Genomic DNA, 27820 nt, shown 5'->3' on the forward strand with positions numbered 1-27820 from the left:
ACCGAGCACGATATCTGCATGAGGCCACATGTGGCTGGACTGGAATCAGGCAGTTCTGTGTGTCTGTGTGTGTATGCTAGATCCTTTATTTGCCTTTTCGAAAGAATAGGCATGTGTGGTAGCGAGCTGGCACCTCATGTAGTGACTGTGTAGAGTGGAATCTATCTAGATGTGTGTGTTTGAGCGTGTTTGTGTGTGGGGGTGTCTGTGTGAGTGTGTGTGTGGATTGATGTGTGGGTGTGTGTGTGAGTCTGTATGTGAAAGCGTGTCTCTGTGTGTGGGCGTGTGTTTGTAATGTAATAACTGCACTTTCACAATTGCTTTATTAACCTTCCTGCTTTCTCAAATTTGCTTGAAAATGCACGATTTTTCTTCTCTTTTTATAAAATTTTCCGAACCCCCCTTATGGGCAGAAAGGCACAAAAAAACGAGTGGGACAGAGGGCAGAAGGGCACAAAAATGAGTGGAACAGGGGGCAGAAAGGTACAAAAAACGAGTGGGACAGAGGGCTTTGTAAAGGCTGTCTCCCAACTGCTGTGCAACTTCTTCTACTCTGACGGCCACATGCATCATCCCGGCCGTTTGCGACTTCCAAATTGCGAAAAATACCGAATCGCAATTTGGAAGTCGCAAAACGGGATGCATGATTATTTTTTCTTAATATTTGCGATTCGGTAAAATTCGCTTTTTTTGCCGGTTCGCAAATATTATGCGACTTCTAATTTGCAAATTCGCATTTCCCATTGATTCCTATGGGCCTTTTGGCCCATAGGAATCAATGGGAATTGCGAATTTGCAAATTAGAATTCGCATAATGTTGATGCATTCCATGGGTGCAGGGGGGGGGTCCACATGACCCCCCCTTGCACCCCTGAAATGTATTTTTAAGTGGATGTTTCACATGTGTCTGTAACATGTCAGTTTTAAAAATGCATTTTTTTACGTTTTAGAGGATTTTCGCAAATTAACACGAGGCTCAACCTCGTGTTAATTTGCACTTCCAATTTTCAAATTTGCTATTTTTTTAAAAATCATGCATTGCATTTAAGGAATCGCACAAATGCGATTCCTTAAATGCAATCGCATTTTTAAGAAATGCTAAAAATAGCGAATTAAGCACAAAGGTTTGATGCATCCCAAAAACGGATTTTTCATTCGCAAACGGCCGATTTTTCCGAATCGCACCGTTTGCGAATGCAAAACACGTTGATGCATGTGGCCGTTAGAGCTGAGATTTTTCTCTTTTTTTTCAAAATTTTCTTGGGGGGGTGTTATCCCCCCAAACCCCCCTTAAGGGGTTCGGGCTCTCTCGCTGCGCTCGCTACGGTGCTGTATGCAAATCACTTTGCGCCCCACCACTTTCAAATGTCACCCACCGCCCCTGCAGATTAATGCTTCAGCTTTATCTTCACCGGAGTGATATTCTCACTCGTGTTATCAGGTGCTCCTCAGCCAGCTCACCAGTGAAAGCATTAGTGCACACAGATCATAATACATTCTGTTCCTTCGTTATTTAGAAACCGCTTCGCTATTTGAAGTCTACCTCCCACCACAAACTAGCGACAGCAACGTTCACACATGGACAGGGACGAGCCAGCCGAAGACAGAGTGCGAAGACGCAGTCACGCTTCCACCCCTGACCCGTGATGTGATCGTAGGCAGCTGGTGTCTGCACACTTATCGTAGCTGGGATTAGGAGTGGGGTTCCCAACAGAACAGTAATTAGCTTTGCTACCGCTCCACACATAAGGATGTTAATGTTGTATAGGGCAGGCGACCAGGGGCATAAAAGACCACTGCAGCCTTTAGATGCAGAGTTCCAGGGGCCCCTCAACCATTCACAAGGGGCTCCACTTAGCCTAAGGTTAATGAATAACAAATATTGGAGAATTGGGGGGGGGTGTTGGACTCACCAAAGTCTGCTGAGGGGCTCCATCATTTTTGCGTGACACCACTGCAAGAGGAATATGCCTTTGCATTCGAAACTTTCCAGTGGCCTCTCCAAAAGTCGGCATCATCACCTTCCCCCCACCCAACTCCCTCTTAAAAGAAAACATTGCGACAACTCTCCCCTGATCAGACTCAACAGTTTCCCACATACCTTGGGTTGAATCCAGGACAACGCTTTTTAATCACCCCTTTCACTACACTACTCGCCACAGCCCACACACCCACAATCTTCAAACGGCAAACATCTAAAGATCTCCTCCAAAGAGCCCCTTTGCAGGTGCCCGGCGGGCATTGTAGTGCCGGCCCGACGAGGAGCACACCCAGATGATGAGGCATTACATCTCTCGGGGTGTGTGAGGACACTTACTCCAATTAGAGAATATTCCTCTGAACTGATAGATTACTAGTAAATTTTCCTCTTCCTAGGAACTGCACACCCTCACATCTTAATTATTGATGCAGGGAGCACGTGCGCTGAACCGAAGCAATAGCTCCCAGTACCTCTTGTTTGTATGTTCTTTGTACTTCTGACACATATGCTTTGCAAACTTATTGATGGCGTATTTCATGTTTATTGCATATTAATTTCTCTACATAAAATTTAAACAGCCCTTGTCTGTCATCCTTACGAGAATGTTCCCGCATTGATTATTGAACAGACCACAATTATAGCAGTGACCGGTCCAATCGGAAAGGATCAAAGTGCATATTAGGACTACCCCACTCCAGGTTCTAGCAGTTGTGGCGCCTCGTAAACAAGATCATTTATTTTAGGAGTAGTTTGTGCTCTGACAGATCTGGTAGCAGAGGTAAAGATCGCTGGGTCTGGTGGCTTAATGGACTAATACGTCCACTGTAGGTGCCTGTGTTAGACTTCATGGTCACAGGTTCAAATCCTGGTAGGTCCACTCAGCCTTTCATCTTAGGTTGATAACATGAGTACCATTGAGCTGGGTAACAAACATCTGTTTCCAGTTCCAGCGCTAAGATGCCCACGGGTAAACGTGTGCCTTACAAATACATGTTATGTTATGGTTCAGATTAGAATCAACCCGTAATTGACAAACTAATTGTCTATAGAACTGTGTACTGCACCTTCCCACAAGATTTAAATTTACCCAGTCCCAACCTGATCCTGGTTCCAGAGAAACAAAGAAGACTGAAGAAAAACGGCGTGTGGATCAATAGGAATTGCAAGCACGCAAAAAATGAATTAGGTGTGGAGCAGTGCATGTTGGGAGCGGTAGTGGAATGCAGTGGACGGATCACGAGATTATGTGGCTTTGATCATTGGATTTGTGGGAGCGATGGTTATTGTTGATGATAATCTTTATTTTTTTTGATTGGCAAGTGTATGAATTATTACACACATGATGTATAGCTAAAGAGAGGTATCTCAAGTAGTAATATTGAGTTGGGGAACTTGCCTACTAAGGTGAGGTGTACTGTGAGGCACTATCAGTTGCACCAAGATAGGGACAATCTTTTCTTGCACAATTGTATTAAAGGAACTCAGTAAAGGCTTGTTCCTTGTGCACAGGAGTGAACGTACCAAGTACAGTGACTTTGGCAGGCCAAAGGCCTACTGTTAGATGTAAGTAGGTTGTATTATTTTTCTGATAGAGGCTTCCTGTTAAGTTGAGGCAGGCAAACTGTGGAAAATTTGTAAAAAACAAAAAAGATTCAGAAGCAGTCTGGAAGTATTCGGGCATTGCGTCATGAAGATAACACGCAAGGGTAGGAAGGTGAATGCCGTAGCCGTGCTGCGATAGGGAGACCTTTGATACAGATGCACTAGTATTGGTGAAGGGGTCGTGAACTTGTCAGCATGGAAACAGCAAGAGATTGAACAGAATCCTTTGTCAAACAAAGAAAGAGAAAGATGTGAATAAGGAGGAAAAGTTTATCCCTAAAGGTACCCCAGCTAGGGAGATTGAGGCAAAGAAAGTTACACATGTGCATGTAGCTTAGCCAATGGCACAAATACACCTCCAAGTATGGGGAATTGCTATTCCTGTTGAGCGAGACCTTCCATATTCCTCAAATAGAGAACCTGAGAAAGAGAATGTATGATTTAAAACCACAGCCTAGGCCCACTCAATTTGAAGCTCTAAATCTTTGGGAGGAAATGGCCAGTGAAAAGAAAGACATTTGAATATTAAATCTGTAGTAGGGCTCATGCTTGGAGAAATATGCAGGATGAAGAGAGGCAGAGCCAGAGGAAGGAGAAAGTCATTGAAACCTTTGGTGCTTATCCCTTCATAGAGAACCAAGAGAAGGAGAAACCAAAGAGGGAGACAGAACAGAGAGCAAGGATGAAGACACCTTCATATACAAACTATTCAGCATTACTTATCCTTATACAAAACGGCAGCCGCTGAACCGAGGGCCACAGCCCCCACAGTATTGAGACCAACAAAGTTGCAGACTCGCCTATAGTCGCTAGTGCACCACTGTGCCATACAGAAACCACTGTCTCATCCCATTTTCAGGTCCCCGTAAACCCTGCAGTAAGCACACTGTCTTCCCCAAACGCCGTAGTTGCTTCTTCAATTGAGTCACCTCCCAATGCTCTACTGAGTAAACCTATCTCAAGCATACCTCAGAACTAAGCACCCACGGCTGAAGTAATGGCACTAGCGACCCCGCAAAGAGGGCATAAGCTAGCAGCAGGACGGGAGCTTAACCCACTAGTACAGCATCCCCAGTTAATGTGTCAAGCACAGAGCAAAGCCCGCACTGACTTGATGTCGCCAAATAGAAAACGGAGTTTGAAGAAATTGTTAAGGGAAACAAGTAAATGGACTAGTTGGGCACTATAGTGAGAACGAATTGCTTTATATGAGAAAGCAAGGAGCAAGAGAGGCACATGCAAGGATAGAAAAATCGGCTGAGAAATGCGGAATTGGCATAACGCAGTGAAAGAAATTGTGAAACAATGCTTGGATGACAGTTTGTGAGAAGGAGCTAAAACTGTTGGGGGTTGAGGACGCATTGAGAAGACCAAAGAATGGGTGAGACTAAAAGGTTTAGGGAATTGTGGTACAGGAATGAGAAAGTTAAGATGAAGAAAAAAAGAGAGGAAAAAGGTGAAGGAGCTGTAGGAATGGGGGTAAAGAAGTATCCTTTGCGAAAAATCCAAGAAGAGAATAAGTACATGTACCGTGGTCACTTTCAGACATTTTCCATTTTACAATTTCTTTTTCCTAAACTCAGAGAAAATTTTGATAAGTGCTACACACAGATGGAACAGATCGTGACCATCTCTAAGGTTCTTAGGGAAGATTTGGATATACTATTCGAAAGTTGCAGTTCCAAAAAACTTGTGGACAGAATGCAACAGGGTAGTCAATTAGCCTGAAACAAAAGCCTTCGCGAGTGGCAGGATCAAATGTCCTTTCGCCCATAGTCAAAACTAAATATGAGGAAGTTATAAAACAATAAGGTTACCAAGAAAGAGATGAATTGGCCTAAGATTTCTGGACTTCCCAAAAGCAGAAAGAACCAGTGGATGCTTACTTTGAGAGAATGATGCAAGTGTACAGGGAGCCCAGTGGGATGAACAACCGATTGGGAGATAACATGGGCGGGTTTCTTGCGTCCTTTGAACTGGGACTGTACAAGGGGGAGATTAGCAATCAAATCATCCAAGGTGGCCTATGCTTGCAGAGCAAACAAGTTGATGAGATCTTGCAGTATGCAAAATACTGCACTGGCATGTTGGAAGCAAAACGGAAAGGGCTTAAAGAAAAGTAAATGACAGCCCAGACACAGCTGGCATAGAGTGGAGGAGCAAAGGGACTTAAAATTCCTTTCAAACAAACCAAGGTAGACCCCAGTTATGGGATGGCAATGCAAGGGGTCTCCACGACTTACAGTTGGAATGCCTCAGGAGTAGGAAGTGGTCGAGGTAGCGCATCAGGGACTAGCTTAAGTGCTTTGAAGAAAGTTAGCCTTTGTCACATTTGCAACAGGGTGGGAAATTGGGAGGGCCGCTATAACCCATCCCAAATCATAACCCTCTATGTCAGCACTAAAAGTCCCAAAGTCTGGCATGTTGCCAAATTCCTTCAATCCAATGAAGATGCAGCAAGATATTCAAACCCCCCCCCCAGATGAACAGCAGAGTACCCCAAAAAGCAATGTTGAATCAAAATGGTCCAGCCCCAATGATGTTTGAGACTTTTAAACACTTCATCCAGGACCAATGATGTTGTCTGAAGGTGTGGAGGGGAGGAGGATTGCATACTTGACGCAGTCCTGGAAGTGGATGGAGAAATTAGCGGGTGTTGGAAAGTGGATTATTAATAGTGGTAAATATAAATCTACCATTGTCAATAAGGCCACTAACACAATATATGGTTAAGAAAAGGTCTCTGAAAATTATTCCCATACTCAACCCTTGGTAGCTTGGCCACGAGCAGGTTGGTTTAACTTCAGAGACAGATATGTAAAGCAGTTAAAAACACCAAATCAGTAAATAAGACACAGCACACAATGAAAATATAAGAATACTTTAAAAAAATAAGAAATATTTTTATCTTTAAAATGACACCAAAACAAAAACAATCCACTGTAGGGAACCGGAGATAAAACATGAAAAAAGAGATTTAGCACTATAGAGCACATAGAAACCTATCGCGCCTTTTTGAGAGATCTGGTCGCGCTAGACCGGGACAAAGTCAAACTTTAAGGTTGACCTCGATAGAGCCCAGCGCGTCTACCCCTCGAGGTAGGCCTCAGTCAAAGTTTTTACCTTCTGACTTAGAAACTTTTCTGGAGCTTTTTCTCCGGGGGTCCCTCAAAGCTATTCACCAGTCCGGATTCAGTGAGGGTTCGCTGGCTTGCCTTTCGATGAGCTCCTGATTAAACTTGTGGAAGTCAGACTTCCGGAGCTGTCCAGTGGGACGAAACAAGGATCCAGACCAGTTCGCGGTTGAAATCTATTTGCAGTTGGTCCCAGTCAACTCTTCTACCTTTGGACTTAGAAACTTTTACTGAGCTTTTCCTTGTGGGATCCTCAATGCTCTTCACCAGGCAGGATTTGGTGAGGATTCGCCAGCCTGGGTTTTGACCAGCTCCCAGGCAAACTCTGGAAGTCAGGCCAGCTTGTGGTTGAGGGTCGCCGGCTTGGCTGGCCATGTTTAGTTGGTCCACTTATGGAGAATTTATTTCAAAAGTTGCTCCAACGTTCACCAAACTTTTGGAACTTCTTCCTGAAGTTCCTTTGGGGGTCCCAAAATGTCCAAAGCTTACTCCAAGGGTCTGGAAGCTCCAAGATAGTCTTTGAAAGTTTGGGACTTCAATTCCCACAATCCACTTATAAAGAACCCTTGCAAATCCACTGGAGTCACTCTGACTGGGGACTCTTGGTTGTGATGGCCAGGTGAGCTCTGTTAACCAGTAGCTTGCAGGGAGTCCACTCTTTAGGCATTTTGAAGCAAGTTTGGTCCACAGGGTTGTAGTTCCAGATTGTACAGCAGGCGCAGTCAGTCAGACTGCAGGGCCTGGTTGGTGCAAATCAAACTTTCAGCCTGGATCCTTTAAACAGCAGATCTGAAAGGCTCTACCCCTCTCACATACTTATTCAGTGTTCAAGAGGGTCACACAGGAGGGCACTCCTGTCCAGTGAGGTGCAGGACAACACCTCAGAGTATGACTCTTTCCTCCAAAGTGTGGCACAATGGTCTCCTCAAAAGAACTATTTCTCCAAAATTCAATATGGATGAAGTCTCAGCAGAGAGGCAAGAGCTAGGTAAACCAAACTCCAGGATGGCTCATCTCCATAGACTCCTTCTCCCGGGCATCTGCAAATTCCTTCCTTAAGCCTGCTAACTGGCTGGGTTCAGTGGGGATGGGCAGGAGTTGACCTGGCTTTCTCTGTCTGTCCCCTTCTTATTTTGAAGCTCAAGGTTTACGACCCTCCCCTTGCTCTGACATTCCTATGCAGCAGAACCTTCTCCTCTCAGATGACTACTTCACCCAAGGTGCCACTTATCACTTAAAGCAGCCTGGCTAATCCACTTAACTCTGAACAATCGGGGCAGACAACTGGAAGTCTGCATGTTGGCTTACAGACAAGAAAGTCTTATAACTTCTTTTCTGTATATTTTAGGATAAATTCAACAACAGTATGTTGTTAGATTTATAAATACAATTCTACTAAGTCCTTCAATGATATTTGTATGCAAAGCCTATAATTAGGTATTAAATAATAATTGACTGCCATGTTAACCGATGTGGCTGGTGATCTACAGCGGGGGAAATAAACAGGGAAATTTGTCCAACACAAGGCCTTATAAAGATGCTTTTATAAGGACCTTGTTTATAACTACAGGACTCCCACCGGTGGGACACCTAGGGGATACTTTAGGGGTTCTGAATATAAAAAAAATATGTAGATCATTACTCCACAGTGCTACTATCACAAAAGTCAATTTAGCGAAGCACTTTACTACAATGAGGGAAGTGAAATGTGCAATGTCACTATCCCCAAGGCATATAAAACCTCTTTTATTAGGGCCCTCCTTATAAGTACCTGACATCCACCCATGGGACACCTAGGGGGTACCCTTGGGGTACCTAATATGCTGAAATATTGTAGTTTACCCATTTGTATGTACCCCAATACCAAAGTTGAGGTTTAGCACAATTTACATTTTAAAAGCAATCCAGCAACATAGGATTGCTTTTAAACTGACCTCAGGCTATCAGCAGTGCACACATGGAAGTGCAGAAAGCGCTTCTGGCCTCTAAACTGCCTTGCCCCATTATATACTAGGGACTTAAAGGTAGTTTTAATTCCCCTGCCCTAATATGTATTAGGGCCTTAAAGGAGAGGTCATGCCAATCATAGGGGTACCCAACCCATAGTGTACGTAAGTGTTTTCACTGTATTATACGTGTTTTCAGCATAGCACTGGCCCTGGGCCAGGTTAAGCAGAGCCCAGGGACAGTCAGTTACCACCAGTACCGGTCAGCAAAAAAGGTGGGGGTGCCTATGACAAAGGATGACTTTGCAACAACGGGCATCCTGTATCTTTCCTAATAGACATATGAGTCACTTGTTGAACGGTCAGAGCAGTTGAGGTCCTTAACCCTAGTTCTAGCAGGGTGAGACCTACTCTGTAAACTAAACTGTGTCATTGATTGCATGCAGGATGGGATTAAATTGAAACCCAAGAAAACAACACCGAATTTATATTACAGTCACCAGAACCCGTTGTCAGGTTATACAAGGTCATTACAAAGGAGGACCTACCAGTCTCTTTGAAAAGAGATAGTTAGGGGGGATGTTTGGGACTTTACCATGAGAGAAATTGGATTAATTAAAAAGCACTAACCTCCTACAGATCACCCTTCAACCCATTGCTGTTTTTCCGCAGACCCACCCTTACAAACTGACTCCAGAATGCATAGAAGCAGTTCTTAAGATGACCTTCCGAGAGAAGTGCAAATGTTTTTGGGTCTAGTTGGCTAGTGACTGACCAACAATGGATCCTACATTTTTCTTTTGAGGAAAAGTCTTTACTGATGCTGAAGCACACTGATGTCAATGACCCCATACCAAAGGATGACTAAAGAATGGAAGCCTTCCATGAGCTTAAAAATCTACTCTGTAGAGCATAATGTATAAACGCACAGGTGCCTGTATACATCATCTCCTGCTCTTATTGACATCTCTCCTCTAGTCTCCTTTCCCCCTCTTGGCTTACCTGTGATGAAATAGCAAAGGGGTTATGAGTCATTAATCATTGTCCGACATATAGATGTGAGGGTGTATCACTATACATAACGTGCCTAAAAATCTTTTTGAATCATTTAGGAGTGATCTTTTTTTCTGAAATAATGTATGATAAAAATTAATGGTATTGGTTGTTATGGGCCCAGTTGAGTCTGACACTGTCCATTTGCTGAGCAATACAGTTTGCTTGCAATTATGTGTAAATATGATTGCTATATACTGATCGTCTACACCTGGCTGTTTCTTGTGACCATGAATCTTTTTAAACTATGTTTTTCATATGTATGTCTATATGTTTGTTTTTATGACAGCCCTGAAGAAGTCCCTAGTGGACGAAACGCGTCGGCTGTACAAACGCTTGTCTGAATTTATACTGTTTTTGGAATAAAGAACTACAATCAAGAAAATCCACTTTTGTGATCATTAGTAATACTTTGATTGTCAAAAAATTGTGTTGTGCACCTGTGCGTTTATACATTACCTTCTAAGTTCCTTGTTGAACTAGCACTGTGATAGTGGGTGTCAGTCGGTGTGCACACACTCCCTTTAAACAAAATAGTAAGGGTAACTTATAATTGGGAGTGATTTGGATTCGGTGCTATGACTTAGGAAGTTTCCACTATCTTCTCTGTTTTAAATTCTACTCTGTAGAGCACCTGATCTTGGAATGCCTGGCTAAATGAAAGAATTTCTATTCTTTTGTCAAGAAAGAGATGGGTGTGCACTATCTGTACAAACACACGCCCATGGGGAGACTAAGCGTCCCATTGGGAATTTCTCAGCTACTCTTGATCCGGTGGCAGCAGCATTGCCTGGTTGTCTCAAATGAGTTGCATTGGTGAGCCTTAGCATTCAGCAAACCGAGGGGATAGTGATGAGTTACCCCCTAATTGTAATTATACCTCACTCCATGTAAATGCTTTTAACCTGTACCAGAACTCAGCATTTGACATATAGCCGCTTAACCAGCTATGAAAGAATCATTCTGGCAGTGGAGAATGTTTCCATCTGGAGATGTAACACACTAAACCCTGCTTCCCTGTTGCCAACCCCAGAGGGAGATGATGAGGGTGAGTTTGATCACTATTGTGTTAGAGTTGCCAAGCTGGGCACAAAACTGAGACATGACATACTGGATGTACCCCTTCCTAAATCTGACCATACCCTTTATAGGTCTCGGCCTGCCAATGCGCTTGTGCATTGCTGGCTGAGATTATAGTAAGGGCAAAAGAACAGTCTACCAACGGCTGATTAGCCACAGTTTATGTAACCTATGTGCATGCACAAACCACCATTTGTCTGTGCCTCCCGTCACACTTCAAAGCTGCCGCTCCCCAGCCCGCCGCATCAGACTTCAAAGCAATGCGCTCCCCCACAGCAATATGCTCGTTCCCTCCCACACTTCCGACTTCAAAGGAACGCCGCTCTCCTGCTCCACCATTTGTCTGCCTCGCATCGGATTTCAAAGCTGCCGCTCCCCAGCCCGCCGCATCAGTGCCTCGCATCGGATTTCAAAGCCGCTCCCCCCCCCCCCCACAGCAATGCTGAGAGCTTGTTGATTAATGGTTATTACATTATTTATTCATTTTAGATCCATTGCTTGCCTGCTTTTCTCACTTAGTTTAAGCAAATGTTTTTATTAACCACCCACGATACTAGGATAGCAATTTGCATCTTCGATCTCATTCAACTTACTCCCTTACCGGAAACTACCATCCTTTACTGACAATGAGGATGGATCTCAGTTCAGTCATCCATCCGCCGGAAGTATAGCCACGCTATAACCAACCACAGTATTCCTCTCTAACATGTGCTAGACGCACTTCCCCTCACGTGTTGTGCGCATTAACTCTAGTCACTATTGCCTTATCTCAGGGATACTGGTGGTTTTCTTATCAGAGGGCGTCCCCGTAACAATTGGGTACAATTTTTTAACTCGTATGGTTTTAAATATCATTACGGGCATTGGGTCAGGCGACCACTCTGTCTCTTTTGATGTTGCAATACATTTTTATGACACACACAGTCCTAACGCAACCGGCAAGGTTGTTTACTTTACTGGGCTTGGATTTCCGTCGGCTAAATGGTTATTTTTTCCCATGACGCCAACAACCCTTTGATTCTTTGCATCAACTTTATACCTACAGTTATGCCAACGATAATAGGGGCACATTTATGACTTCTTTCATGAGGCATTCCCATCCTGCCCCAACTGACCATCTCTCTTGAACCCCCTTTTTTTCAGTTTACCGTTTCATTTTCAAACAACTTACCGTGTTTCATATTATTCATCCTGAGATATTGCAACCCATGACACACAGACGATCATTTCAGTACTGAGGCAAATATACTCTTTACTTACGTCCTCTTTTCTCCAGCAGTAGGCCTCTTCATTACCAATCGTCCTATACTGGATGCACCATCGATGCCCTTTATCTTTCAACGTTCATAGTGAATCTCGTAGGTAAGCTGACACATCTCAGAACTCCTTATTTATCCTTCACACACTAGCACTAGGGTGTTTTATAACGTTATCCCTTACCTATTTGGCTTGGAAACTATTCATTTTCTCCTCCCTCCATCACCCTCACTTTCCATCCGCGCTCTCATTTCACCTTGAACTTACTGAAGTAGATTTTTTTTCGAGATTCTCCAACTCCACCCTCCAACTCCTACTCACCCTCCAACTCCTACTCCACCCTCCAACTCCTACCCCACCCTCCAACTCCTACCTCACCCTCCAACTCCACCCTCCAACTCCAACCTCCAACCTCCAACTCCACCCTCCAACTCCAACTTACAAATCCAACTCCATCCTCCACCTCCAACTCCACCCTCCAACTCCACCCTCCAAATCCAACTCCCAACTCCACCCTCCAACTCCAACTCTACCCTCCAACTCCACCCTCCAACTCCTCCCTCCAACTCCTACTACACCCTCCAACTCCACCCTGCAACTCCAACTCCCAACTCCACCCTCCAACTCCAACTCCACCCTCCACCCTCCAACTCCACCCTCCAACTCCAACTCCACCCTCCAACTCCACCCTCCAACTCCACCCTCCAACTCCACCCTCCAACTCCACCCTCCAACTCCACTCTCCAACCTCCAACTTCACCCTTCAACTCCTTCCTCCAACCCCGACTCCACCCTCCAACTCCAACCTTCAACTCCAACTCCACCCTCCAACTCCACCCTCTAATTCCACCCTCCAACTCCAACTCCACCCTCCAACTCCACCCTCTAATTCCACCCTCCAACTCCACCCTCCACCCTCCAACTCCACCCTTCAACTCCACCCTTCAACTCCACCCTCCAACTCCACCCTCCACTCTCCAACTCCACCCTCCAACTCCAACTCCACTCTCCAACTCCACCCTCCAACTCCTACTCCACCCTCCAACTCCACCAGCCAACTACAACTCCACCCTCCAACTACAACTCCACACTGCAACTCCACCCTGCAACTCCACCCTCCAACTCCACCCTCCAACTCCTACTCCACCCTCCAACTCCACCCTCCAACTCCTAATCCACCTTCCAACTCCTACTCCACCCTCCAACTCCACCCTCCAACTCCACTCTCCAACTCCACCTTCCAACTACAACTCCACCCTCCAACTCCATCTCCACCCTCCAACTTCACCCTCCAACTTCACCCTCCAACTCCACCCTCCAACTCCACCTTCCAACTCCATCCTCCAACTCAAACTCCACCCTCCAACTCCTGCTCCACCCTCCAACTCCACCCTCCAACCCCTACTCCACCCTCCAACTCCACCCTCCAACTCCACCTTCAAACTACAACTCCACCCTCCAACTCCACCCTCCAACTCCATCTCCACCCTCCAACTCCACCCTCCAACTCCACCCTCCACCCTCCAACTCCACCTTCCAACTCCACCCTCCAACTCCAACTCCACCCTCCAACTCCACCCTCCAACTCAACCCTCCAATTCCACCCTCCAACTCCACCCTCCAACTCCACCCTCCACCCTCCAACTCCACCCTTCTACTCCACCCTCCACCCTCCAACTCCACCCTCCAACTCCTACTCCACCCTCCAACTCCTACTCCACCCTCCAACTTCACCCTCCAACTCCACCCTCCAACTCCACCAGCCAACTACAACTCCACCCTCCAACTCCACCCTGCAACTCCACCCTGCAACTCCACCCTCCAACTCCAACTCCACCCTCCAACTCCTACTCCACCCTCCAACTCCACCCTCCAACTCCTAATCCACCCTCCAACTCCTAATCCACCCTCCAACTCCACCATCCAACTACAACTCCACCCTCCAACTCCACCCTCCAACTCCAACTACACCCTCCAACTACACCCTCCAACTACACCCTCCAACTCCTACTTCACCCTCCCACTCCTACTCCACCCTCCAACTCCAACTCCACCATCCAACTCCGAATCCACCCTCCAACTCCTACTCCACCCTCCAACTCCACCCTCCAACTCCACCATCCAACTACAACTCCACCCTCCAACTACAACTCCACTCTCCAACTCCACCCTCCAACTCCACCCTCCAACTCCAACTCCACCCTCCAACTCCTAATCCAACCTCCAACTCCTACTCCACCCTCCAACTCCACCTTCCGACTCCACCATCCAACTACAACTCCACCCTCCAACTCCACCCTAACTCCACCATCCAACTACAACTCCATCCTCTAACTACAACTCCACCCTCCAACTCCAACTCCACCCTCCAACTCCAACTCCACCCTCCAACTCCACCCTCCAACTCCACCCTCCAACTCCACCCTCCAACTCCACCCTCCAACTCCACCCTCCAACTCCACCATCCAACTACAACCCCACCCTCCAACTACAACTCCACTCTCCAACTCCACCCTCCAACTCCACCCTCCAACTCCAACTCCACCCTCCAACTCCTAATCCAACCTCCAACTCCTACTCCACCCTCCAACTCCACCCTCCGACTCCACCATCCAACTACAACTCCACCCTCCAACTCCACCCTAACTCCACCATCCAACTACAACTCCATCCTCCAACTACAACTCCACCCTCCAACTCCAACTCCACCCTCCAACTCCAACTCCTCCTCCACCCTCCATCTCCACCCTCCAACTCCAACTCCACCCTCCAACTCCACCCCAACTCCACCCTCCAACTCCACCCTCCAACTCCACCCTCCAACTCCACCCTCCAACTCCACCCTCCAACTCCACCCTCCAACTCCACCCTCCAACTCCACCCTCCACCCTCCAACTCCACCTCCAACTCCACCATCCAACTCCACCCTCCAACTCCACCCTCCAACTCCACCCTCCAACACTGGTTCAAATATGTTCTCTCAATGTTTCAAGCTTTATTACAAATGTCACAAAAAAATGTTAATATTTCACTTCTTTTCTCGGATTTTCATCACAATAAAATACATTGAACATAATCTTCACAAAAGTTATTTACAAAAGTTTAAGCTATTGCCATTATAAATTAAAATAACTTTTATTTAAGTATTAATTATTTTAAAAAATGTAAAGCCATCGTTATTTGTAATATCAATACATTTAAGTCACGAAAATACAAAACATGTTGCATTACAAATGCTATAGGTGTCACATTTGCAAAAGTTAAAGTATTGGCATTGTAAATGACAAAGATATTAATTTCGCTTTTTTCAAAACCAACACATTAATTAAAAAAATGTCATTTAAAAGACCAATTGCTCAAACTTTCCTAATGCGAGACCTATTGCATTGCAAATGCTTGTTGTTGTTGGGTCCTGCTTGAGAGACTGATGCAGTATTTTAAGAGGCACTTGTGCTGTGTGCACGCTGAGCAGAGTTGTGGAAGCGTCTGCACAAGTAGCTGAACTGATTGCTCTTAGCAGAGCCTGTTGCACATCAGAAGGCTCACGGGTCACTATGTACACTGACAGCCAGTATGGTTTCGGAGTTGTTCATGACTTTGTTCAGTTGTGATCACGGTGAGGTTATCTTACCTCTGCTGGTACTCCTTTTTAGGATGGGCTGTATGTCTCAAATCTGTTGGATGCTCATCAATGGCTAAGAGAAATTGCTGTGGTGAAGTGTGCTGCACACAAGAGTGACAATGCTTTTCTAACTAGAGGTATTCGTTATGCGAACCAAATTGTCCGATATTGTGCTCGAGTCCAGCACTTTCCATTTGGATGACCCCTGTGATGCAGAAGTAGAAACTGTTTCCACCATGCTACTAAATACCTCACATACTTTTAGTCAACTGAGGGAACTGCAGTATAGTACTCCAGAGCTAGAGAAAGCAACGTGGGAAAAGATGGGGTGTGTGAAGGATGCCAGTGACATCTGGCTGTCCAGTGATATGAAACCAGTTCTACCCAACTCCCTCTTGCCCACGATAGTGCAGCATATGCACAGTCCAACACACTTGGGTAGAAGTGGGATGGTGATTTTGGAAAAGAGGGGTGGTGATGGACAGAGTTTCTGAATGATGCAGAATACTCTTACCAAGTCTATAGATTTATGGTTTTAATCCATCACCGTTTCTTAGCTCACTGCACCATCCCAGCTCAGAACCTGGCTATATGCAAATTAGTCTGTTCCTGTCCCAGTGCATGATGGGAACAGGGCAAACCAAACTACCAAGCCAATTCTTATGCTGGGAAGGAAACAAGCTTCCGGGGACCGGTTTCTGGCATCACAGCCTTCTTCGGCCCGGCTTGCTTGAATCCTGATGGTGCAATGAGCAAGGGACTCATGTCTGAGTATACCCTCCCACACATAGTGTGGATAAAACCGATTTTGGAAAAGAGGGGTGGTGATGGGGTGGTGAGGGACTCAGACGTGAGTCCCTTGCTCATTGCACCATCAGGATTCAAGCAAGCCGGGCCGACGAAGGCTGTGATGCCAGAAACCGGTCCCCGGAAGCTTGTCTCCTTCCCAGTATAAGAATTGGCTTGGTAGTTTGGTTTGCCCTGTTCCCATCATGCACTGGGACAGGAACAGACTAATTTGCATATAGCCAGGTTCTGAGCTGGGATGGTGCAATGAGCTAAAAAACAGGTGAGGGATTAAAACCATGATCTCTTGATTTGGTAAGAGTATTCTGCATCATTCAGAAACTCTGTCCATCACCACCCCCTTTTTCCAAAATAGAAGTGGGATGGTGTCCATGTTTAAACTCAATTGGTTTAACCCCCACTTATGATTAAAGGCAGAAAACGTATGCCAGCCTTGCGTCACCTGACAGAAATAAAACGAGGGCAAAGAGTTGCAGTGACCATTAGCCACAACCGTTTACAGATGAACTCTGTGCACATGCCCCAATGTAACCAACTGAGGGACATCCTCATCATTGTGGGTTTGTTTTGACAATGGGTTGAGGCATATCCCATCAGGAGATGTGACAGCCCAATACTTAGTAACTAATTGCTGGTGGAGTTGCTACTGCAATTCAGGATACCAATTCGTCTTGTATCAGATCAAGGAGCACCTTTAAGAGTAGGGTAATGCAGCTACTGTGTACCGCCTTAGGGACTGACTAGAGATTTTACTGTAGCTACAGGCCTGAGGCGTCTGGCATCGAAGAGAGACTGAATGGAACAATCAAAGCTGAACTGCTAAATGGCCTGACACTCTTCCTTTGTACTAATGAGTAAGTATCCTAAGCACCCCTTGTAAGAGGACAGAATTGTCTCCCCATGAGGTAATAACGTGGCGAGTCATTCAAATTCCTTCCATCCCAGCAGCTGCTCTTGCGAATATCACAGATAGGGAGGGCCTGGTACCCAAGCACTACAAGGGATTATCTGATAAGGTGAATTCTCTCCATCATCAGGTCAATGCTGCTTCTCCAGCTGTACGTGAGTCTCCAGGACAGGATTTGAACTCTGGTAATTGAATTCCCGTAAAAAGACACGTCTGCAAATTTTGCTTGGAGGAGTGCAGGAGAAGTCACTATCAAGTGATTCTGGTCATCAACACTCCCATCAAATGTGCAGGTCTGCCGAATTGGATACATGCCAACCTTAGCAAGAGGAAGAAGTGGAAAACATGGAGAAGAAGAAGTGGAGTCAACATCCGCTAATTCTTGAAGTCGCCTCAGGTTTGAAGTGTCCACAGCTTCAGAAGAAGAGGAAGATCAGTCTGAGGGTCCACAGTTTCCAAGTCAGATCAGAGAGCTATCTTTCCAGCGACCACTGTAATGCCAAACATTGGATTGAGGATCCACAATCACTGGGGCAGTGGAAACTCATGGAAAACTGAAACGAACATGCTGACGCTAAAGCCGCAAGAAGCAGAGGTCGATGCTGGACAAGGATGTTCCACCACAGAGAGCTAATCAGCTTCGTCAGAGCCAGAAATTTCAATTACCTTTAAGGATCGTGCTCCATCTGAAGTGACCTGGCTGCAAGCATCCGAAAGAGACTTGACGGCTAAGAGAGATCAGAGACGATTAGGGAAGAGTGAGTTTGAAGAACCTGAGTAAGTAGACCAGACTGACGTTGTGGATGTGGTTGGTTCTTGTTTCTTGCCCCGAGGGAGCACACCACTATTAGGGGCAGCAGTGCAAAGGAGGGTGAGCATGATTGGTGGCTTCAGTGTATCTCTTTTGAAAAAGACGTGTAACCAAGAGGTGGATTGCAGGTAATGGAAGTAATAGTACAGTTGTGGTGGAGAGTACTGGGCCGTGGTAAGCATCACAGGAGACTTGGTGGGCTTACAGAGCGATATGATGGTAACTTGTCAAGCGAAGACCAGAATAATATGTACTGATGGGGCTACATGGCATAACCTGAACAGTCTCTACATCAGGACCTTGGGATGACAGCAGCATCATCTCCCACACCTGCGGGACAGCTGAAATCCTCAACACTGTGGGACTGGCCTGGGGTTACCTGGTTTGAGTGGGAGCTAGACTTTCCTTGATCATGGGGTCCTGATGCGGGGTGAACTCTAAAAAGAGAACACCAGATGCTAAACAATTCCTGGTTGGTGGTTATCAAATCAAGTGGGCAGTCAGTTTAGGTCATCTCGTTGTTAAATGCCTCTCTGGTCGCTTGTAAGTTAAACCAAAGATGTGTTTATTTAACAAGAAACACAATTCATACTTCCAACAAATATCGGTATGGGGTCCTTTTTTGAGGTATAATCTTACATATAACTTAAACATACGCTGGCTATGGTGCCTATTACTCTATGTATCAGGCACTGTAAACGTGCCCTAGTGCAGCCTCCGGGCACCCTTTTGTACCTAAAACATGAGCACTACTATCAAAAGATATACAAATTATATGTTACGTTGGAAAATTAACCATGGTCTGTATTGCTCATCATCATTGTGCCCAAACACCAACGCAGGGTACAAGCAACTGCTTAAAAAAAGGTAGAGGCTCCTAATTAGGTTAATTATGCGAAACTGTGCGCCTAATCCTTGTCCACTCTCAGTAGCATAAATGTGGCAAATAGCAGAAGCCGATTTAACAGTTGTACACGCTCCCGTGAGCTCGCCTGCCAACCAGCTGCTAATTTCAGCCGGGAGGCCAGTGAAGCCTGGGGCTCTGCAGGGGTCGGGGTCGCCGTGTCAGCTATGGATACTGCTACTCCCTCGTGTCTCCTGCTAAGGCATGCCCCGGGGCTCTTTCAAGCTCCTGAAGCCCACTGGCCAATGAAAGCGCTCGGACCCAGGAATTCTCCCCCCCCCTCCCCCCTCCCCAACCCCTTCCCCGGAGTTTTTTTTTTTTGTTCAAAACTATGACCATGCCTCTTCGAGACTACAGCCCCGCTGCATCTGCATGTCGATTGACTCACTACAACACTTTTGCACGCCGCGTTTGGAGAAAAAACAATCACTGATAGCATAATTAAAAAAAACAAGGACATTCAATAAAACAGACAGCAAGCACTCCTGCAGCTTGCAGGCGTTATGCCTTCTGAACATTTTACTTTCAACCTTCTTTCCATGAAAATAGAAAACACATCACAAGCGTACATGGAGAAAGAAGGTAAACCGCACCAGCCCTTCCTTTTTACCCTGTACCCCGCCTCCTTTAAGCAGCGCTGTCTATGCTAAAGTAAAGCTCCGAGAAGCTGGTTGCACGCTGCCGTTCCATAGCCTACAACTTTGCTTGGTGATAAAGACAATGTATGTGCTAACGTCGAGGAAACTAACAGCAACAGCGGCCTAAAATCACTTAAACCAGGCCCACAGACAGTCCAGAAATGGCCCACGCACTCACCTGTTAGATCAGCCCGCCGGGCACTGCCAGATTGCCCTACCAATCCCGATCCTGCTACCTACTTTTGCCGGTCTTGCAAGGAAATATTATTCAATGACGCGAGTTTTTGCAATGTACGCCCTAATCAATTTGTCTAATCTTTGCAGCGAAACAGCTCGAAAGTTTATTATTAATTTATCACAATCTACATACAAAGGTAAAGCACAAAGCAACTTTTACATACGTAATAAGCAACAAGTAAAAGCTAAACGGCAAGCGGCTGAAAGGACACTCCACATCGCGGCTTTCACAGTACAGTCCGTATGTGAAGCCTCGGGCCGGCAGCGAACGCCCACGAGTCTCTTCTAGCCAGGCACTGAGGCACATGTGCGCGCTCGGGGCTGTATTTACCTTCATCGTGGCCGGCTGGACACCTAGCTGCACGCTCGGTAGTAGGATGTATGTGCTGGCCTTGCTATGGCCCCAGGACGTTCAGGACGGGACACGCCTGTGCTCTCCTGGAAATCCTCTCCGAGCCCGAGCACTCTGCCAGCTGCGCTTCTAGTCCGGACACGTTGCACTGAGCCTTTAAGAAATATTGTCTGCCTTATTGGATATCTTGCAAGTGGCTGCAACTCCGATTGTATCCGCCAGGGGGTGGTAATCCTCGGATTGAACAGTGCACAGGAGGGCTCGGGAACAGCCTGTGTTACTTTCCAGAGGCGAGCCTGGTGGGCTTGGCTAAGACTTGTGTTAAAATAACTCCCCACGCCCCTTCATCATCATTTATTTGCATTTGAAACAGAAGATGGAAAATGTTTCTCCAAGTGTTTACCCCCCCCCCTCCATGCGCTGCACAGCTCTGTACAAGGAGCACATTTCCAGCTGTGAATTATGCTTCACAGCTGCCGAGTGCCTTCGTTTAGTTACCACATACCGTCCGCTCTCAGATTTTATACCGCTTTGCAGATATCTGCACGTCCGGCCAAGACAGGATATGCACCCCTCGCCCCGCCCGACACAACATGAATGCAGAACGCGTTTAAAAGCATCACCGCATGTCAGTGGACCTGTGCATACTCCACCAAAGCATACACAGTTGATCCATGATCCCAAAAAAAACAGCATTGACCTCCAAGAAGCTACAGCGGGGCTCGGGTCACAAACCTCATTCAAGGCCCCTGGTCTGATTCTCAAATGTAGCATTTTTAGCACGAATTAGATTACAGCACTGGGGAAGAGTTAACATCAGCTTTATTATAATGGATCCAGTTCAGCCCTGCAATGCACAAATTAAAAAGAATGACAATAATAATATCAACAATAATATTAATATCGATAATAATACTATATCATATAAACCATGCAAAGCAACACAATTTAGTCAAACATTTAACATTCAATCAAAAGCTGAAAAGTGGGATTAAAAATAATCTTCTTTGAAAAAGCAACCGTAACAGTGATTTACGTAATTTCTTTTTGAGCAAACCAGTAGTATGCTAACAAATAAAGGATCAGCATTTTCGAATTCAAAAGAATACATTTGGCATTGAAAGTTTTCCCTTGTTATATTCTTCCAAACACGTGATAGTGCACGAAACAGTAGGTGTTTGAAGGCGAACGAAAGAAATTGGTTTGTTCTAGACATGAACTGAGTTTTAAGGAATGTGTCAATTTTCAACAAGAATACATTACATATGTCCTTCCAGAGCTAATTTTTAAAACAAATAATTTCTCTGTGTTTACGCACTCTATGAGTGTGCATATGTTCCAGCTGTCTCCTTGAGTACTCCTCCCACCTCCGCGTTCCTCGTGACCTTCCTCCCTCCTTCTGTTGTCGGTGTTGCTTGCCCCCATTTGCTCTCCCTCCTTCCATTGCTCATGTAGCTCGCCCCCACTTGCCCTCCCTCGTTCTGTTGTCCAAGTTTCTTGCTCTCCCTCCTTCCATTGTCCACGTTGCGTGCCCCCACCTTCCCAACTTTCTTCCTTTGTCCATTTTGCTTGCATCTACCAGCCCTTCCTTCTGTTGTCTGTGTTGGGTGCCCTGACCAGCCATGCCTGCCGCCTTCTCTTGTCCATACTGCTTTCCCTGACACGCCCTCCTTTCCTCCTTCTGATGTTCATGTTGCTTTCCCCCACTCACACTCCATCCTTCCTTTGTTTGTGTTGCTTGCCCCCACCCATCCTCCCTCGTTCCGTTGTCCGTGTTGCTCCTCCTACCCACCCTCAGTGTTTGCTTAAAAAAATCCACAGTGACACGCCGGTGCTGATCGCATTATGGAGCTTTTTTCCCACACCATCCATTATCCATGTTGCCTCTGCCCCACCCTCCCATCCACCAGCAATAAAGAACAAGCATTTACAATGCAATGGTCTCGGCATTGTTAAAGTTAGAGCTATTGGCATTGCTCATGACATTATTTTTAGGTCTCGCGACCTATCGATGCGCGCATGCGCATCGAGCGGAGCGAGAATTCAAGCGGCGAAAACATCATGAAACCACCAGCTTTTTGCTGGCGTTTTCATGGCGTTTTCCTGCAGTTCATGTGAACCACGTGTTCAAACATGAACGCGCATCAGCCTCCCTCCATTTGCCGCAGAGCACATCAAAGGGCTTCGCCCAGCGTGCGCTCTGCGGCTTCTCGGCTTCTCCTCCCCTAATTACGCCGCACACAGCCTTCCTTGCATTTCTCCTCCCCCTCCCCCTCCCCAGCCAGTTTCCCCCAGGCCGTGTTCCCTCATCCCTCGCACCCCCTCGGCTCCCTTTCTCCGATTCCTCTCCATTTGTTCTTCCTTCCTCTACCTTTTCACATCCTCTCTCTTTGCCTGTCCTTCTTCCTCTTCATACCGCTACACCTAAATCCTTTTTTTTCTAAAGTTCATTCATCTTATATCTCTCACGTGCACAGAACAACTTCTCTCACAAACACGCTAACTTTTCCTTTATCTCGCACATATACACATGTGCACTTCATTAGTTAATTCCCGTCCCATAACCTTTGTACTCTCTCGGAGGCAAGCTCGCCCACCCCCTCTCATGAAAACCCACTCACTCTCGTGCACACATGCACACTGATTTGTCGTGCCATGATGTTTGTACGAATCCACTCACTGCCTCTCTCGCTCCCACGTCTCCGACACACTCTCCCTCCCGGCATTGATGACCCTGACATTCCAATTAGCAGACTGTGAAATGCAGGGTTTCCTAATTAACACAGCCCTCCAACTACGCACTAGTCGTTAATAAAGGGCCATTAACAAGCTCGGATTCTGGCCGTCCTGGAACTACACTCGGGCTCCTGGTTTTAAATACTACCTGCCCGCAGTGGAGCTTGTTTGTTGAAGATGCATGCTGCTGTAACCGCCATCTGCACTGGCGCGTGACGCAGATCGATGCAATAGGCTCATCCCAGGGACCAGAGGCGCGAGCTCCCCTCGCACTCAATGGCGGGACAGAACAGCAGCAAGAGAGAGTAAGCACCGGTGGGAAGCAGAACTGGAAACTACCCACACACACCGAGCAGGGGCTCTCACGGGGGCAGCAGTGAACCACCACACACAAAGGATAGGGAGGGACATGTTGGGCGCCAGCAGGGAAAACGTGCCTCACACAAACAGGGAAAGAGGAGTCGGCAGCAGTGAAAACATACTTCACACAAACATGAATAAGGAAAGAAGAGTTAGCCACAGAGAAAACACCCCTCACACAAACAAGAACGGGATAGGAAGAGTTAGCATCTCTGAAAACGCCCCTAACTCAAACAGAATAGAGAAAGAAGAGTTACAAGCAGCGAAAAACCTCCTTACACAAACAGAATAGGGAAGGAAGAGTTAGAAGCAGTGAAAACGCCTTCACACAAAGGGAATATGGAAGGAAGAGTTAACAGCAGTGAAAAACGCCCCTCACACAAACACGAACAGGGAAGGAAATATGTTGGCAGCAATGAAAACACCCCTTACACAAACAACAATAAGGAAAGAAGAGATAGCAACAGTAAGTATTTAGTTTTGCAGCACAATATCCGATTATGCAACAAGGATATTGTGCTGCAAAACTAAATACTTATAAGGTCCCCAAGCGAGACCTATTGGCAATGCCAATGCTTGTTATTTATGTTTTTGTTTTTAAAACATATAAATAAATTGCATTGTCATTTACAATGCCCATAGCTTAATCTCTCGCAAATGCGAGACCTATTGCATTTGCACCCACACACCAAGCCACCCACACAAAGCCACCCACACAGAGCCACCCACACAGAGCCACCCAGCCACCCACACAGAGCCACCAACGCAGAGCCACCTACACACACACAGAGCCCAACACACACACACACAGCGCCCAACACACACACACACACAGAGCCCAACACTCACACAGACATCCCTCAATAGAGGGCAGCCACACGCCCATCTCTGCCCAGTAACGCCCCAGGGAACAGAGGCATGAAAAAAAACGACCAGAAGCAGGGAACAGAGGCATGGCTTGGAAGTTCGGACTGGACTGTTCCCATGAGGCACAGGGTCAGACTGATTTGCATATGGCCATGTCTGAACTGGGGTGGCAGAGTAGGCTAAAGAACGGTGATGGATTAAATCCAGATCTTTTGACTGGGTGTGAGTGTTTGATTGGTTCAGATGCTCCGTCCATCACCACCCCCTTTTGTACAACCCCATATGGAGGCACAACAGCAACGCAAATCAATGCCTCGTCAGGGTAGTAGGCGCTATATAAATGCAATCATTATCGCTTAACATCCTGTATACTACACCTCCTAAACATCTATAGCTCATTCTTTACAAACAAAGAGGTCACCCGTACAAATACCTAACAGGTCTATCCTACTTGCCGACCTTTAACCCTCACCTGGGTGGCAGGTCATAGACTGCGGTGCATGAGCGCTGTGCCCAAAGGTCACGGCTTGCCACTGGTTACAGTGAACGTGACCTGCCACCTCCTGGACCACATGTCCGGATCGCACATCTGAGCCTCTAGAGGCGTGAAAAAAGGCAATGGGAAAAGGAAGATGGAAAGAGGAGGGAAAAGGAGGAGGGAAAAGGAAGAGGAGAAACGAGGGCAAGGAAGAGGAGAAACAACGCCAAGGAAGAGGAGAAACGAGGACACGTGCGTGGACAAGATAAGGAAACCGGAGAAAGCGAGTGAAGCGAAGAGGCAGCAGAACTGGACAGATGACGAAGATGAGATATTGGAGGACGTTATAGGAGAGCAAAGGCGAACTGGGAAAGGGAGGAGGGGCGGCTGTCGTAAATACCCATATATAATAAGCATATTATGGTACAACCAAGTACCAAAGATGAAAACATTACATGAAGGGCCGGTATTGAGAAAGATTAGGAAGGAAACAACTTGTATGGAGCAGATGTGTAAGGCGAGGTGTCTGGAGCAATGGTGGTGTGGGAGAGAAGGGTGGGCAGACAGGAGCAGAGGGAAGTGATCCAGCGCTCATATTTAAAAACTGTCTCATAAACGCTACCTATCACCTCAATACTCACCATTAACCATGAAACACATATAAAGGCCCATAATACCAATGAGACAATTTTTGAGCAACTGAATCAGGTGGTATGATTAACTAAACTACTCACATATTATTTACAAAATTATATACAACTGCAGTTTATCTATTTTTACCATGGTTTTAACATTTATTATTTATTAATCAGACCACCAAGGCGATTGGATCAACTGATGGTTACTAGACCATGAATAAACAAGACCAGCTTGTCTTTTCAAATCTAATTTTATTAACTTTATTTTTCATAAAGAAAAAGCATTTACGTTTTAGAATCTTTATTTTATAAGCAATAAAGAAAGCAGCTTTTTAATAAGGAAATGAATTAATAAACTGACATTTTCAAAGCAAGCTCAGTAACACGAAATATTAGCAGAATAACAGTTTCCATTCCCTAAATCTATTTCCCTGTCTATTTCTCACTTTACCTAGAAAGGAACAATCATTTAAAGTCTGCTGTCCTTACGTGCGCCAAAGGTCCAACAGCATGTCACGTCAATCAGGAATCGGAAAGTAAGAGTTTTTTCCCTGCTTATAGTGTCAGGTTTTATACCTTTCTCTCTAGCTAAACTTTCTACATTTTACATTCTTTTAAGCAAATCCGAGCTTTTCATTGGCTGTTCTGTGTCAGTCCATGATAAAATACATTAGGTCATCTCCGACTCTTGACCAGGTCCAGGCTTCACATAAGCCCTATTGTCTTTCATTTCCACATTTTTCAACTTCCTCAAGAAGTAACTTTTCCTCGAGTTTCGAACATTTACTTCCTACCCTTGGCAGACACTTTAAGTTTCTGTCCTGGAGCCTTTTCTCCATGAGCACGTTCAACTCAGCCAAAGAACTGCTTTTTCAAATAACGATGACAGTGCAGTAAAAATCTTCACAGCTACGCAATTGCAAAGACTTCACTCTGGACAAGCTTTTGCGTCTGCAGCTCTGTCAGCCATGTTTTCTGAACCACCTTTAGGCCTCACTTTGGAAACTATCATTAAACAAACAGAAGACATCAATTAATTAAAGAATTGAAACCCATTCTGTTACCCACCCCCTTTACTAATTAATCCTGTTAATTATGTTACCTAGCAAAAAGCACAATCAGGCAGCATTATAATTACTTTTTCCTTTAGGAACTGCACAAACTCCATGAGCTTTAATCACAGAAAAGACATCACATAAGCACACAAAATAAGCACATGCCATTAGTTAAACAGCCGCATTTAATACTGACAAAGACAATAGACAAAGTTAGTTTATTATTTTTTCTTGCGATTGCAACATAAAGCACCTTAGTTTATCCCGCGTGTATTGATGAATGTATTCTTAAACTAAGTTGATTAGTAATTTCACCACAAGCTTATTAATTTAATTACTTGTTATGGGAATTTAACTTCACAAGTTTGAACAAAATCTTGTTCTTCACCTTGCTTCATCAACTCCCTCATCGGGTGATTTCTAAATCACCAAATAACACCCAAAATTTATCAATTTTCAACCCTTGAACATGTTTTGGACTTTCTTAATATTAGTATTTCTAAACTTTAGATTCATCTGTTTTTCTGCATTTTTCATATTGAGTTCACCGAAACTCTTCTAATTCTATTTCTTTTTCTTTTTCTTTTCTTAATTTACAAATGCTTTTCTTTTCTATTACATGTTTTCTTCTCTTGTGTATCATGCAACTAATGTTTAACAAAAGTATCACTATAGCTATGACTATTAAAGGAAAAACTATTTTACCTATAATTGAATTACCAATCTCTTGAAACCAGTGTTTAATTGCTGCAAATCTTTTACTTACGCGTTCTGAAAAACTTTCGTCTTCTAAAGGTTCAACTTCATTATGTAATTCAGTAATATTTTTATATACATTTCTATATTCTGTCTTTTGTCAGGTATGTAAGTACAACAATGTTGAACATGCAAAATTCCACAGACTCCACCCTCTTTTGCCAGCAAAATGTCAAGAGCAAGACGATTTTGCATCACCATAGTTCTCCTAGCAATAAGCTCTGTATTCACTAATTGAAATCCACTTGCAGCATCTGGTGACAATCTATCAATAATTGTAGATAATTTTCTGATTTTATTTGCATTCAGGGTTATTCCTACTATAGGAATTAATGCACCAAATATGTCTCCCATTATTTCTGTAAAGCTTTCCCTTCTAAATCTATTCAGGTGATTGCTAATTTCAAATGAACCTTTAACATTTCTATCTACATGAACATTTTTGGGAAAAACTAAACCTACATAACATGTCCCATACCAATGGTCTGGGAGATTGTAATACACTTTATTCCCACAAACAAAATAAACTCCAGGAAAAATTGGATCTTTGCCTCCTTTAAATCCCCAACCCCCTATAATACGATAAGTGTCTTCACATT

At 45.2% G+C, this 27820-nt stretch overlaps 1 protein-coding gene across 1 annotated transcript in view; it reads right to left on the reverse strand.

The window, feature by feature from the left end:
* BCAT1 (branched chain amino acid transaminase 1) overlaps positions 1–20629 on the reverse strand; it is a 392482-nt gene extending 371853 nt beyond the window's left edge. The window contains exon 1 of the mRNA XM_078674099.1: positions 20311–20629. Within this exon, the coding sequence (XP_078530225.1) occupies positions 20311–20316 (6 nt within the window). The 5' untranslated portion in view covers positions 20317–20629. The remainder of the gene's footprint in view (positions 1–20310) is intronic.
* Between the last annotated feature and the right edge of the window lie 7191 nt (positions 20630–27820).

The sequence above is a fragment of the Lissotriton helveticus genome, chromosome 1_1 (assembly GCF_964261635.1).
Source record: "Lissotriton helveticus chromosome 1_1, aLisHel1.1, whole genome shotgun sequence".
In the NCBI taxonomy this organism is placed as follows: domain Eukaryota; kingdom Metazoa; phylum Chordata; class Amphibia; order Caudata; family Salamandridae; genus Lissotriton; species Lissotriton helveticus.